The sequence below is a fragment of the Chelon labrosus genome (genome assembly GCF_963514085.1).
Source record: "Chelon labrosus genome assembly, chromosome: 14".
Lineage (NCBI taxonomy): Eukaryota > Metazoa > Chordata > Actinopteri > Mugiliformes > Mugilidae > Chelon > Chelon labrosus.
In genome coordinates, this window is record NC_140347.1 from 20296232 (window position 1) to 20312009 (window position 15778).

The 15778-nt window shown below is 43.6% G+C and overlaps 1 protein-coding gene across 1 annotated transcript in view; it reads left to right on the forward strand.

Annotated features, from left to right (window-relative positions):
• The window catches only part of klhl29 (kelch like family member 29), a 138273-nt gene that overhangs the window by 57408 nt on the left and 65087 nt on the right, over positions 1–15778 (forward strand). Inside the window, exons 4-7 of the mRNA XM_084560689.1 lie at positions 3717–3855; positions 10569–10765; positions 12780–12892; positions 14485–14631. Of these exons, the coding sequence (XP_084416815.1) occupies positions 3717–3855; positions 10569–10765; positions 12780–12892; positions 14485–14631 (596 nt within the window). The remainder of the gene's footprint in view (positions 1–3716; positions 3856–10568; positions 10766–12779; positions 12893–14484; positions 14632–15778) is intronic.

A 15778-nucleotide genomic window follows, 5' to 3' on the forward strand; every position in this document is an offset into this window, starting at 1 on the left:
TCGTCTGATCTCAAATCAAGCAAAAACAGTATTTTCTATTTTTCTTTCTTTAATCTATTTTCCATGTTTTTTTTACACATGTAGAGCGGCTTCATCTCCGACTCACTTTGAAGCTTAAAAGTTCTTTCGTTTGTTGAGTAGAAAATAATCAAGCGATGCTTCAATTAAAAAAAAAATAAATAAATAAAATAAAAAAGACTAAAGACAACCATTATTGTAGAGTTGTACATTGAATTATTGATCAGGTGGCATGGTTTGTTCTGGGTAATTAAGCTGCGAGTGGTGGTAGGGATTGATTGTTAGATGTTTAAGAGAGAACAAAGGTCAGAATGAACACATCGGTGTCCTTTCTGTAGAGTAAAGACGAACACGGTGTGAGGAGAGAAATAATTAAACAGTTCACAAAAGTCACGTTTCGTTGCATTTACTGTGCACGCTTTACTTCGCAGAACCTCAAACAACACGATTGTCAGAAATATCGTCTAAATATTGTAGAAAAAATATTATTCAAATTTTTTTTTTTTTTAAAGTTTTACGCGGCATAATTTTTTAAAATTTACTCTGACAATAAATTAAATCTAATATGTCATTGCGATGATGCAAAATGATACATGTTAGATCTACGTATCAGAAAACTCAATGATATAAATGTGAGACAAATTTTATGGACACCGTTTTTTACATTTTCTTTGAAAGGAAAATGCAGTTAAAGTGCAGTTCATCCTCACAGCGGTGTCAATATGTTTTACTACTACATTTCTTATTCTTGCCCTTGACTTTTTCAGTCCACTGTGCACAGCAGCTCCAATGAGTTGGTGTGGGAAAAAAAAAATAAAAAAAAATACTGAAATTCCTGTGAGCTTAAGGAGATTCATCCCAAAGAACAAATGTTTGTATGAACACAAAATGGTGGCTCTGCAGGGGTAAAATACATGTAGAACCTTAAAATGGCTCCAAGTTCAACACCCAATGATGGGGGGAGTCAACCTCTAGCAGCAGCCTATCAGCAGCTCAGGGAGCGACTTACTACACCTTGTAGTAGGGAGGCCTCTAATTGGTTACTGGAAATCACAGCTGTGAACCCCATTGGCCGCAGCGCTCAGGCATATTTGACAGTAGAGTTACTAGGCTGAACAGCAGAGTTGGCAGTGTTCATGCCTCCCTGTGCAGTGCGTCAACCAATCACGAAAAGCCAGCGCTACGTGTTGTTATTACTGTGAATTGCTTAGAGACGGGACGCTATGCTAGCACATGTCATCGCAGTTTGCAGTCCGCAGTATAGTCTGTGCACTTCAATCCCGACCACTATTTTATCCGTCTGGTGGTCTCGCAGAGCTTTGCAGCCCTCCAGATCTTTCCTTTTAGGAGTATTGAGACATTTTGGTGTTTCAAAGCCGCCATGGCTCCATTGAGCGTAGCTGTGCCTCACCACACTCCACGCCAAACACGAGAATGGGGACGCCATGTGCAGTTTCATGGTCCCCGGTGGTGATGAGTTGTTCTAGGGGGCTCACCGATGCACCCCAAAGAAGCCATAATTAGCTTTTCCATCAGGCATTCAGGTGTGTCTTCATGGCTCCGAGGGAGGCGGCCATTGTTTGCTGACAAGTGGAGTTCCCTGTCTCCCCCTCTTACTTTCCCTATTCTCTGGGCCAAATGAACAGTACGCGGTATGGCTGATTGGAGGTGAGAGCCATATCGGTCGCTGGGAATTCACTAAAGCAAACTCACAACTACTGTGTATTCACTATTCACACTCTGCGCCCACACAGTAATCAGATAGCTGGCCAACTGACAAGCAGCAGTGGAGTGGAATGTGGAAAGTGGAGAGAGATGGATGAAAGACAAGGCAAATGGCAGCCTTTGTATTTGCGAATGAATGTGTGTGGCTTACTCTACCCGTGCAGCTGTGTGTCTAGTCAAAGTACAGAAGACATTGTCAAAAATTGCATCGCTTATTACGTCTCCCCCCTTTTGGTATTCACCACGTTTAATAACCAGGTCATTTTCTTTCTGGCCATTAATTCCTCGATGTGATAATGCTGAAGGATGCGGCGCTCAGAGAAAAGGCTTTTACCAAAGCACGCTTCTGAATTGCACCTTATTTGTCATGTGTCTTTATACTGTATAATTTCAGCTACCGAATTAATTCAGAGCTGAGCTCCCGGTGTCAGACAGGAGAATGGAAGGAGCTAAATGAGAAGATATTCCAGCCAAATAGAGGGCCGAGTGTCATTCCAGGTTAATTAAATCCCAGCTTTGAGTCTGGCGTGAACGCACACCTCCTTCGGGATAACAAAAAGCCCCTTTATTTCAGCTCGGGTGTCACCGGCACAATCGCGAGTCCGATCTGATTCCCACATTTCAAGGCTCTGTGGAGCACATATTTTGTTCATGCGCATGTGCTTTGTTGCACATGACATTTACTGACAACAAGCGACTCAGCATTGCCACTGTTCAGGCAGCTGGAGAGGGGAAGGTAGTGTGCAGAAAAGCTTAAAAAAAATAGTCACCCTTTGTGCAAATTTAAGGAGGATTTCCAGCATTTCTTATCTAAGTCGCCCTGTATCTCTTGGTATGGTGGTTTCCCCGGCGTGGAATATGTGCCGTTACACCATCCATGCAGACTTGTGCCAAACACTCTCTATGAAATGCTTCGTTAATGCTAAGACAACAATATGGAAGGAGGCTCCTTCTATAATCATTATGTTCCACATTGTGGTGTCTGCAGCTTACTATTTGGAACCCTCAGAGTTCTCTTTAAGCAGCAGTCTCGATAGGAGATTAACAGAGCAGCCGTGTTGGTTATCCCTCCTGAAGCTGGAGAGTAAGTTGCTAGCATCCCGCTGGTTTTCGCTCTCAGCATCCCCTCATGGTGCCTCATTAAGATGCAGAGAAACAAGCGCCTCCGACCCGACGCTACAGTAAGGCCAGGCGTAACGTGGCTCTACTACAACACAACTCGCTATGGGCTGTGGCCTTCAACGGCACATTGGTTTGCTCCAATCATGTACCCTCAGAATATCATTTTCTACATATATATATATATTTTTTTTTTTTCCCGAAGAAAAGGGGCGTGGGCGGTTATTTTTCCTAGAACGTGTATAAGGAGAGAGTTTGGGGATAAGCAGCTGTTTTCTCATTGAGCAACGTATGAAGGTCAGCCGTACGCAGAGCAGGCCATTAGTGAGAAGCCAAAGAATTTTATTTCAGTATGAATAATGCATTGACGGTGTCTCTGTTTTCAGGCCACATCTCTTTTAGCTGCCTTTTAATCTCATTCAGCTTCTCTTCGTTGAAGTTCTAGTGCCGCAGAGTAAATTTGCTAAAGTCAAATACAGTTAAACAAGTGTCTTTTATTTTATTTTTTTTTAAATAATAATCCTAGTTTTTGATCTCATTCCCACTCCCGTTATTCACGAGCATGCTTTGAGTATTGCATATTCCTCGGTACAGTATCTAATGTGTGAGCTATTTCATGTACACGCCCTTTCTTTTTGCTGAAATGTTTGATCAAATCTGTACATGTCACCTCTTCTCTATGATTTAATGAACATTGTTTCTTAAGTCTAGCCAGCAGCAATCTGTGCACTTTTCAACTTGTTTGTTCTGCTTTCTTTGTTCTTGTCATGCTATTTGATGCACATGTATGTTTGGCAAAGAGAAAGTTCTAAACCCAAATGTGGCACTGTCTGTTTCTTTTTCTTGTTCTACAGAGATGTTGAAGGAGCTGAACCAGCAGCGCAGAGCGAAAGAGTTTACAGACCTGAAAATTATTGTTGAAGGCAAAGAGTTTGAAGTCCACCAAAATGTTCTAGCTTCCTGCAGCTTGTATTTCAAGGACCTGGTGAAAAGGTTTGCCTTCGCTCCCCCCACCTCCCTCCCTCCCACCAGCTGTTGATCCGATCTGTTCTTTTCATAGGGCGCATTTGTGTCGCTTTTTTTTTTTTTTTTTCTTTCCCTTCCCCTCTCTCTCTTGCAGGTGTGTGAAGACTTTGGTTCCTAGCACAGGGCCAGCAGCCATTCCTTCCTCTTCCCACTCAAATGAATGTATCTGAAACCGGAGAAAAAGGTCAACCCTCGTCATTACCTTTCCTCCCCATGTAGGGCGTTTTAACCACATTTCCATTTTAATGAGCAGTGAAAATGTTCCATGACTGGGGATGTTCTAAAACTCACCAAAGGGCCAAAACAAAAGAATCATGCATTCTGCACTTTGGGTGGTAATTTACAAAAGCCACGTTGTCTTCTCTGGGCAGAGGGATTTTTGTCTCCCAGGCTACTTTATTTTTCTGTTGCTAATTCCTGAGTTTTTGCTTCAAAACAGCCTTTTCATATGTTAATACATCTTGGTTAGAGTGATAAAAAAGGACATTTCAGAGACATAAACAAAGGACAAAACAAAAGCACATCTAGGACCGCTTCCTGAACCACCACTTTCACAGGTTAACACCACCTTTCACTAATGTATTCATTTGATTTGGATCCAAGTATTCCCCTACAATTTTGCCCTTCATGCTTCATTTTTTTTAATTTTTTTCGTCTTCTGGGCTCCTTTGTTTTTGTGGACGCCTGTGTGCATATGAGTGTGTGTCACTATACGTGTGCGTGCACATGCATGGTTGTGTAAAGTGCGATAGCACAAGTATGTCTTCTTTTTATCTGCCTTGTTTTCCGGCTTGGGAATACCATAAATCCCTAATGTCCTCATCCTTACTTCAAATCCTTGCAGGTGTTTTCAGCTTGATTGAAAGTCCCCTGGACCCAAAAGTTGTTATGCTACCTTCATGTTGTTTGTGTGTTATGAGTGTGTGTGTGTTTTCTTGCTTGCATAGCCAGGGATGAAATGCTCAGCAAAGACAAAGACAAACAGAAAGACATGCACGGTTGCTAGCGATAGCCGCAATGCCTTGGGGAAGTTTGCCACTTTGCCCCGCAGCCATTCTGCCGCCACAGCGAGCTCATCAGAGAGCAGAGAGCGGCTTATCAGCCGGCGTGGCCTCCTCGCTCTCTACTGATACACTTGTTCCTCCTGAATGGGGATGGAGTGAGGAAGACCAGAGCGAGAGCGCAGGTAGAAAAGCAACAGAGCCCCGTCTGTTCTAGGACCGCTCGTCTCCATGACAGCTACACACGGCATGAATAAAACAGAGACACCGAGTCTTCCTTTGACCTTGACAATAGCAGAGGAGCTTCCTGCGAGACTGAAGTGGCTTTGGGTAGAAGTGAAGGGCCCCATGCTGGTCAACCTGTCTATCGGATTGTCTCGCCTGTGCCTCTTATCTGGGACATAGCCAGATCATTTATGCGAAAAGACAGTGCCCCTGAATGACACTCGGGGCTCCCAGAGGAGTGGGCAGAATTTCATCAAGCTCATCTCCATGCCTGCTGCCGCCTACATTGTCGGATTTTTCTTATTTAATTTGACAGTGTAATAGAGTAAACTCTCATTAATTCGTTAATTAATTGTAAAACAACGTTGATTTATTGTCATAACATTGTCATTTTTCTTGACATTATGTCCAAAATAGAAATTCTTTCATGCGACTTCACACTAGAGAATCTCTAATGAATATGTTTTACTAATTGTTAACGTTGGAAGACGTCTTCGGTTTGATGTGGTGAAGTCATGATCATTAGCATTATGCTAACACGACACCACCAGCAGCGACCACTGTTGATTTCACGAGGCATGTGGCACCTTCACTTTATGGAAATGAGGACCGGGTGGCGGTGAAGAGTTGACAAGAGAACGACGGAAAGGGAGCACAGATAATGGAATAAAAGTGACTAAAGGCAATCCGAGAGGAGCGGAGGGGAAAGGGAGCGTTTTAGTAATAGCCGCGACGCATTAGCAGACTCGGGATGAGTGTCGCAAGCGCGGTCAGAGAGGAGCAAAGAGAGCCAAAGGCCTGTCGGTCACTGAGTTACGGCCTCCCATGTGCCGCTCAGGTCCCCTTTTTCAGAGTGCGGCTGAAATTATGCTGATGCGGCACGTGGCTCGCCACTGTCCACATCTTTATGAGGTCAAATGAGAGAGACAAGCTCTGTACCGCGGCCTTCCTCGACCAAACTCATTCAGGAGGTATTCACGGCCTCTCAGACCCCCTGTCAGCTCGTAAACCACCGCGGTGTATGGGCGTGTACAGTATGTGCTTGAAATGGAGAATGCGTGTACAGTATGTGTTCAAATGTACGTCACTGGAAGCGCGTGTATTTCTTTTTGCTGCATGTGTGCTTTTGTGTGTGTGTGTGTGTGTGTGTGTGTAGGAAGGACATAATTCTTGTATGATATCCAGAGAAGCTATATTAGTCGGAGTTGTAGAGGTGTAATACTGGAGAGTGAGAGAGTGAACATCACATTTATTTTTCTGCCCTGCCCACACACACACTCACACACACACACACACACACACACACACATCAGCCCAATGACCTATTTAGGAAATAATCAAAGCCTTACTTGGCATGAATTCAAAATGTTGCAGCATAGTTTGCAGGCTCCACACACAAATTTTAAATACTGCTGAAAATCTCCAACAAAAAAAAAGAAACCAAAATATTCAGGTCTACTAAGACGTTGATTTAGTCTTCAAATTCTTAGTTTACAGCTATCCTAAAATCTCTTTCTCCTTGTTTGCATTGTGCTCCCTCAGCTCAAGCATCAGGCCTCCCCTTTCAGTATGCGTGCAGCCAACCTGCCCATCTTACCCACCGACACCTGAAGGATGTAATGCAGCTCCAAAATGTACGCGCACGTTTGCCCTCACCCCCCTCCCAGAAACCTATTACCTTACCCTTTAAAGGGCCAATGCACAGAGCGGGGAGACAGATCATCTCTGGTAATTCCATTTTACCCCTCGGGATTTTCCAATAAGTGTGCTTGCAGGCATTTAATTTATGGCCACTGCATCTCCGCACCACGGTAATGTGAAAGGCTCCAGAATCTTTGAGCAGTCCCGACACATGCTTTTATGCCATTTGTTTCTTCCCCCCTTTCTTTTGTCTGCGTCGAGCCACGGGTTTTCTGTGCTCGTGAGTCAGAGACTCTTATGACTATGAGATGGGCTGAGAGCTGTTTTAAAGCCCATTACAGTGTCGGCCCTGAGTGAACACTGTTCAACCCACTGCTGCACCATTCAGCCTGGAGCAAGACAAGTTACTGTAATACAACAATTTAATTCTCCGACGCTGCTCTGACTGGCCGTATTTAAAGGGCCAGGTCGCTCAAATTACAAAACAGATTATCTTTCACGTGCTCCTTGTCACATCAGACACACTTATTCTCAGCTTTGTTTAACTATGTTTAATAATTTCATTATGTCAGTCATTTTTTATTATTTCACTTAATTTTTTTTTAACACATTTAAACAAAACCAGCCAGACAACATCATTATAATATAGCCAAACAAGCGTTTTTCCCCATGTGAATGAGGCAAATCTGTTTACAGCATATATAAGAGATTTGGACCGCAAGAGAAAATTGTAAATACAAGACATTTTGCGTAGTTCTCCTTGTTACCTAGAATTGTTCAGAGAACACATTTTCCATAACAACGATTTTCTTGGTAGAAAGCGGTTCCAATGAAAACATCTGAAGAGCATCCAGAATAACCACCACGTCATTTGTGGAAAGAAACACTACTGTGGAATGTTTTTCACGTTTCAGCGCTTGAAACACCACAGTTGAAGTCCTGTTGACAGCTCTTGCAGTGGAAAGAAGAATGAAATCCAAAAGGATTCAGACTTGAGCAACCAAAATTTTTTTGTGGAGAAGAGTAGTTTAGCGAATTGAGTTGTGAGGCTACAAGCTTCTAAAAAGCTACACAAATTGTGTAAATTTTAAATATCATGTTAATATTATATATATATATTTTTTTTTTTCCTCCTCTTGTGTTGTTGCCCTCATGTTCACACTTGGATGGACGTTTTAGCTTCAAAACTCTCCACGCGTCACCCTTTCCTTTATTTGTCCTTATAGAGCATCTGACACAGGCTGGGCTTGCTCTCGCCAGGTAGCCTTGAAGTCTCTTGAGGATGCAATACCGTGGCCTCAATACTGGAGAACAAACACAAAACAAAACACAAATCCTAACACTGATAAAGTGACTGCATTGTATTTATTTTTATAATTTATTCCTGATTTATGTCACGACAAGGCGTAAATGCGAGCCATTTTTAGCCCAGACGGTCCGGGCTTTGCATCTAAATAAGCTTCTATCTTAAGATGTCTTGGTAGTGTATATACTCCCACAGAATAAATGGTCTTGTAAGAACAAGCTAAATGTATTCCCTGTAAATGGGCTTCTTTTTTTTTTTAGGTTGAAGGATGTATTAGGAAATGTGCGTGTTTGTGTGTGTGTGTGTGTGTGTGCATGTGTGCACGTGCTCCCCTCCCTCCTCTCCGCCTCTGCTCGCCACCATTTTGACAGTCTCTGCCGATTTTTTATTTTTTTTTTTAGACTTCCTCTTGAATAAGTGGTGCATTTTTCACAAACAAATTTCTTTGCCTGAGTGTGCCCATCTTTTTTTCCCCTCCTCTGCCCTATCTCCCCTCCTCTGTCTCTCCTGTCCTCCCTGCCTCCCTCTTTTCACCATTTAAATTCAAGTCTGCAATCAAACGCAGCATAAATATCCACCTCTTTTAGAAGCTCCGGAAAAGTCATTTCCATAAGTGCTCAGACAAAACAAACTGCCACTCGAGCTGGTTCCTATTCCACTAATTGACCAGGTTGATGAGCATGCTCTTCTTTTATTTTTAGCCCCCCCCCCCATCTTTTCTTCCCACCTCCCTTCATCACTTTAACCCTGAACAACACTCCCCTTCCCTTCTCTCTGTCTCACCACCTGCCCCCACTGCAGGGCTTTGTGCGGAAAAGGGGGCAATAACGCTATGTGGCTTTTTGCTTTGCAGGAGGAAAAAGAGTAACTACCTTGGTTTTTTCAGCCAATGTCCATCCAGAGACAAATGCCATTGTCTTTCATTTTATTTGGATGTCCTTCTCCCCTCTCACCTCCTGAGTGCGCTTTAAATGACGACTAATGTCTCAGTTCATACACCACAGGCTACTGATGATTATTGCAGCGGGGACAAAGGCTCCGTTTAGGTGTGATGGTGTATTTTTTTCGGGGGTGGGGCGGGGATATCTCTTATTTAAAAGACCAAGGCACAGTCATGGAACAACCCAAACCCTCCCTCAGAAGGATGGCTGCTGGCTCCCTGTGGAAGAACCGTCTCGCCCTGCCTCCCTTCCTCTTGCTTCCTCCTCATCGACCTCCACCCCTCCCAGCCTCTCATCACCCGTCTTCACTCCAGCCACACTCTCTATCTGTCTCATCTTGTTTGTTTTGCTGTCTGTGTCCTCCGCGAATGCTGACTGTTTGTCATGATTTCTAATCCAACGCGTTGACTTCTACGAAAAAAAAAAAAAAAAGAGACAAATGCACACACACACACGCACACAGGCAGACAAAGAGAGAGAAACAGTCTGTGTTATCATTGCACTACCTTGACTGGCAGAAGCAAACAGCCTCCATCCATCTTAATGCAGGCTACTTTTCATATTGTTGATGTCCGTATCCACAGGGAGCGAGACATAGTAGTGGGGGCATGCGTTCTGCGGGGCTTTGATTCCATTTATTTTGCCCTTGAGTGGATTATTGTTTCACACGGGACATTAAACATGGGTGGTGAGGTGTTACTTAACGCTCTCATACCTCCCCGAGGGGCTCCTGCATGCGGACTAATCTCGGCCATTTGATCCCGGTGAAGTCACAACGCGGCCCAGTTCTGAAAGCAGCCCTCCTCTCCCCGCGCAGCTCGGGCTCTGCATTACCAAAGGGATATCATATTCTATTTAATTTGCTCACCCAAGCACTCCCTGGCACCTCTTACATCATGCCAGCAGGACTGGATACTCCACTTTGATACCCAACACGCACACACGGCAGCGGTGTGGGCTCTCCAGTGCGACGTGCTACAACCAGCGCCCTTCACATTCCATCACGCGCCCGTGTATGAGCTGTGCCATCACTTTCTGCCTCTCTGTCCTCTCCTGTCTGTCTTATAGCTCATACGCACCCTGCCATGTATGCATGTGCCCTTTCTAAGACTATGCATACATGAAACCACACAAGAGCATGCCTGTTGAAGCAAAGCAATAACTTTTGTTTGCCTAATCTTTGTTCAGAGAGGACATTTTGTTTCAGATGCAGCGCTATAGTTGCAAATCTGCTAGCCCCATAGAAAAGTAGAAATCATCCAAAGTTCTGTTTTTGTCCCTTTTTTCACTTTACGTTGTTATCTTATTGTGTAACGACTCTCTTATTTTCTCCCCACTCTCGTACTGGCCCAGGTGTGTTTAGCTGTTGTGTGTAGCATACATGTATTCGTGTCCCTATCCTCTTTTTTTGGTTCCGTTTCTTTTTTTTTTTTTTTTTGTTCCGCTGCTCCTCCGAGAATACCCCTAACTCGCCTCTCTTGCTCTCTCTCCCTCTCTCTCTCTCTCTCTCTCTCCCTCTCTCCCTCTCTCCCTCTCTCCCTCTCTCTGTCGTGATTGGTTGATCAGGTCATCGGGGGAGACGAGGAGCGGGGAGACGCTGGAGCTGAACATGAGCAACATCAGCGCGGATGTGCTGGAGCTGCTGCTGGAGTTCGTCTACACGGGTTCGCTGGTCATCGACTCGGCCAACGCCAAGACGCTGCTGGAGGCTGCCAACAAGTTCCAGTTCAACACCTTCTGTAAAGTCTGTGTCTCCTTCTTAGGTAGGAATGGCTCAGAAAATAGGAGGAGGGTTGTGTGTGTGTGTGTGTGTGTGTGTGTGTGTGTGCTCAAGTGTGCTTAGTATGCTTATATCAGCAAGTGTGTGTATGCTCATTACATCAGATGTGCCCGTGCAACCTTTCTTGCTACAAACATCTACATCTACATCATAACGCAGCTGTGCTTTATCATATGCATGACCTTACGGGACGTCAGAAGCTAAATGAATAACCCTGGCACATCATGCTTCTTTTGTGCCATGTTAGAATTCTGCCTGCTGACGCTTTCAGTCAGGCACGATGCCTCTGATCCCGTCCCACAGGGCAGGGCCACGGTTAGGGGCAGATTTATGAAAAGGTCAGGGAACAATTGTCACTTAAATGTCAAATCCTCTGGCCTGAACCGTGATGGAATCAAAAAACAGCAAAACAGATTGGTGCTTGACAAGGTATGGAACGGGGAGCACAGGAAGGGACCGCGATTTCCGGCAGCCCAAGGGGGTCGCACGGAAAGCAAATGGCATGTTCCAGGTTTTATTGGGTCAGTCGGGCAACCAAAAGGCTGCAAATGTCAGGTTTTGCATTGCATTTATTAAATTGTTTTGGGTATCAGTAACACAAGGGAAGTACATGTTAACAAAAAGGTCAGCGGCAGGAAAGGCTTGAAAGGGAAGTAAAAGAGAACCAGCGGCTTATTGATTTGTTTTTCTCGATTTGAGGGGCGAAAAAAATAAAACGGGGAAAACAGGGGAGCCATTTGTAGACTTCATTGCCAGCCTGACGTCAATCCACTCTTCCTCGACAAGATTCATGACATTTCGCTGCATAAGAAGGCGAGAAATACAGGCGCGAGCGCGTGTCCTTGAGCGAAGAGAAATTGATACCGTGTCAGAAATTATTGAAGTTTGAAACAAATACACCATGGAGACGTAGCAAATATCTCCTCGACCTACTTATACCACTTTGACTGTTACTCACACAACTTCAGACTGAAGCAAATACGAGCTCAGTCGCTGATTGTGTGCCTGCTGCTTCCTGAGAAATCATGACTTTTTTATTATTGTGAGATCAAAAGGGAATTAGCTACATGCTCCATATTTCAGCTGTTGTAAAGGCTACAAGTTAAACTACATACCTTTCCGCTTTGCACTGAAGAAACTTATAAAAGGATCCGGCAAGATAATTTTCCGAGTATCTGAATAAAATAGCTCCTTGTCTGCTTTTTCTACAAAATCCGTAACACCTACTCTTAATGCAGCTTCAAGTCTGCTTTTGTTTGTTTTGTAGTTTGGTTTTTGTTCAGCGGTGATTTACCAGATGTTTGGTGACCTTTCTGTGCTGTTATTTGTTTAGGAAAGACTATCTTTAGCGATGAAAGGCCCGGCGTTGCCTCTCTTTGATGGCTATTGTTTAATCAGGTGTCTTTCACCGGCCACCGGCTCATTTGTGTGAATATACACTACACAACCACGTTTCCCTCTCATGTGCTAAATGGCGAAGTGTGTTTAAAAACTACATTTACAGAAATTGTGCAACCTCACAAGACATCACAGACGGCAGCATAAGCTTTTTCCCTGCTGGCCCGGCCATCAGGGTCGTTTCCTATATTCTTGGCTCTGTGTGTAGTAGATCCTGAGATCCGATAGGACTTCTTTAAAGTGGCCCAGCTAATCCCAAATCCCGCTCCCCGCTATCCACCACCTCATGCCTGTGCTGTGAGCGATCGATTCCCCCCGTTGTTTGTCCCCGGAGCTGTTTTGAGTTATTAGACTCGTTCTCCCCGAGTCTCAGGCAAATACACAGCTCAGTAGGCTATAGCTCTGTGCTACCTGAAGCCTCTTTGTCTGTCATTGTAGCCTTGTGCATCTGTGATCTTTTTATGGCTGTTTCAATGGTGTGTTTTTCTTTTCCCTCATCTTAATCAATCTGTTTGTGTCTTTTGTTTCTTTGTTCTTCTGGCTTCTCTGCCCTCGTCTGTCTCCTCTTTTGTATCTCCGACCTTCCTTATTGACTCCAGAAAAACAGTTGACTGCAGCTAACTGTCTGGGAGTGCTGGCCATGGCTGAAGCCATGAGTTGCACTGAGCTCCACAACATGGCCAAGGCCTTTGCACTGCAGAACTTTCCTGAGGTATGTAGAGAGTTGTCATCTTTCTGAATTATTTGTTAACCTGTTTCACAGGAGTCAGAGTAAATAAATGACTTCATATATTACAATGCAGCAGGGAATGTTGTTTTCTACCACACTAAATTAAATCTGTGGTTAGTAGAATGATATTAAAGTATTCCATCTAAAACGTATATGAAGCCCATTTAATTTCATGCATTTTTCCTCCAGCTATCAAATGCCAGAAAACCCTGTTAATTCACAACTTAAAAGTCTTCTCTCAGGTGAAATTACAGCGATCAGCCACAACATTAAAACCATCATATTGCGTACGGTTGTTCCCCTGGGTTTGTTAATCCGACTTGTTCCACTGCATTCCACAGATACTCGATCAGTTTGGAGGCCAAGTCAACAGCTTGGGTTGTTTTTCATGTTTTTTTATGCTGCCGTGGCAGGCCGTATTGTCCTGCTGACGGTGGCTGCTGAGGTCAGGGAGTGTTGTTGCTATGGGGTGGGGGCTGCTTGGTCAGCACTTGTCTTAGGGCATGTGTCTTAAGTAACATCCACATGAATACCAGGACCAAAGGTTTCCCTCCAGAACACTGCAGTGGAATGAGAAGATCAACGTTATTCACGTCACCTCTCAGTGGTTTTAATGTTGTGGCTGATCGGCGTGTTTACCTCATAAAATAAAGCATACTGTTGGAGCACAATGTACTGCGCTAAGCTCTGTTTTTTTTTTATTACAGAGCAGCTCTTAGATAACATAATGGAAAAACAGTAGGAATGTTTCTGAAACACAAAAAAACACAAGAGAACTTTTTTGCCACCAAAGGAGAAAACACAAGTAATCTTAACTTTCAACTGTGACCATTTATAAAACCATTTATAGTTCTACATTTTGGGAAATATACTTCACAGTTCTTGCTCACAGTTACTGTAAATGAAGGGTGACCGGGAGACATTTAGCATTAAAACAGGATTCTTGGGGACAATAAAAAATGAATGTGTCACCAAGACATACACTATAAATGAAGTCGCTATCCATCCGCTACTTAATACACTTTACTGCATTTGCATCCACTGTTATATCTGATTGTCCAAAGTATGAAGTAGTACACACTATGGTGTGTACTACTTACTGCTAGCAATGATGAAATCAGCACCTTTCTGTTTTTAACAAACAATAGGAGGAAACCTATGATATATCAGATAAAAGTAGCAAAAAAATTCAGCTATTGCTCATAAAGAAAAGCACATCAGTTTTGAATAATGGGAAGCTAACCACCTTGCTGGCGTTGTGTTGTACATCGAACAGAATGCTTTCTTAAACGCTATGATTATGTTTTATACTTATTAGGTGTAGAAGTATTGCATTGCCAGTCCAGGCACTGACAAATTCTCTAAACTACCATTGCTGCTGGCGGGCACTTGAGCGGTCAGACTTTATAATAGGTTTACGCTATAAAGATCTTTAAAAGCCGCCTCAGCTCAAAAGTATGATTAATTTGTTTTCTCTTGGATGGTTGAGCTGCACTTTGCAGTGTTCTCATGTTCTTCTCCTGAAAATGGAAAGTGTGAACTATTCTTATTTTTATTTTTTTTACTTTTTTCAGGTGGCAGGTCAGGAAGAGATTTTAAGCGTGTCCAAGGAAGACCTGGTGGCCTATCTGTCCAACGACAGCCTAAACACAAAAGCAGAGGAGCTGGTCTATGAGACGGTCATCAAGTGGATCAAACAAGACCCCAACTCCAGAGTGCAGGTAAGGAAAAGGAAAGCTAATGAGTGCGCTTTTGAAGTCTGAGTCTCCTCTGCTCCGACACTACGGTGTCCAAAATAGGCGCATATTGTACGTGCGTCATCGTCGGAAAAAAACTCCAGAAGATAAAGCTCTTCTTACCACTGACAGCACAGATTCTGTACGTCTGCAGAGCCGTATTAGAGCAGTTATTATATCGACCCTCCCTGTCTTCTCCAAGAGGCACACAGCAGGGAAAACCAAACAAGTGACTCCTTGTTCTCTCTTGGTAGTGTTCATCAACTTTGTGCTTCAGATGCAGCCTACTAACGCAGCAGTTGTTCATAATCCCAGGAGTGCTTTGCCCTCAGAATGCGCTCTATTCTTAGTTGCACTTCATTTGTTTGCGAGACACCGTTGTGCATGGAAAACAGACAAAAACACAGAGACCAGCGGGCCCTTTTTTCCTGTACGCTTAACAGGTGTTTGATTTATTCCTAGAAGTTGTTCATCATAATCAAAGGTTACATCCCCTAGATATGTATTGACAGTGAGGTACAGCGGGTCAAATTTTAACAGGCACAGAATCGATGGGCTTCGAGGTCAGAACGTCAACTCCAGCCCACGTTCATGAAAAGGTAAATGGACTGCGCTGTAGACAGATATCCATACAGCAGGGAAGAACCTGAGGCCATGAGATATTTATGAGATCACTCACAGGGCCATGAATTTGAAGCTGATGATTTTAAAGTATTTTATTGCTGTTTTAAAATGGAGGTAAGATTATTATGAGATAAATTACGCCAATACTTCAGCGCGAGAATCATTCCTTCAAAGTAATGTCTTTTCATTTCAAGTGGGGGGAGCGGCCTTATATCAGCTGGATCAGATTTGGTGCAGACCTCAGCAATCAATGTTATTTTATTGGCAGCCACATTTATGAGGCGCGTACGTCAATATTAGAATTTTTCACCTTTTGGATGGAACATTTAGCGTTTGTCCTTTGATAACGTGGCACCGCGGTGATTTTTCCTGATGGATGTCACCCTGTAGTGTTTTTGTAGAGGAGAATCTTAAAGTATTTAGTGCAACACAAAGCACAAGGACAAACTGTTGAAGAGCAGATGGTGATGCCTGCCAGAAAATCCGTTATCTGCTTTGGCGCTCGGAC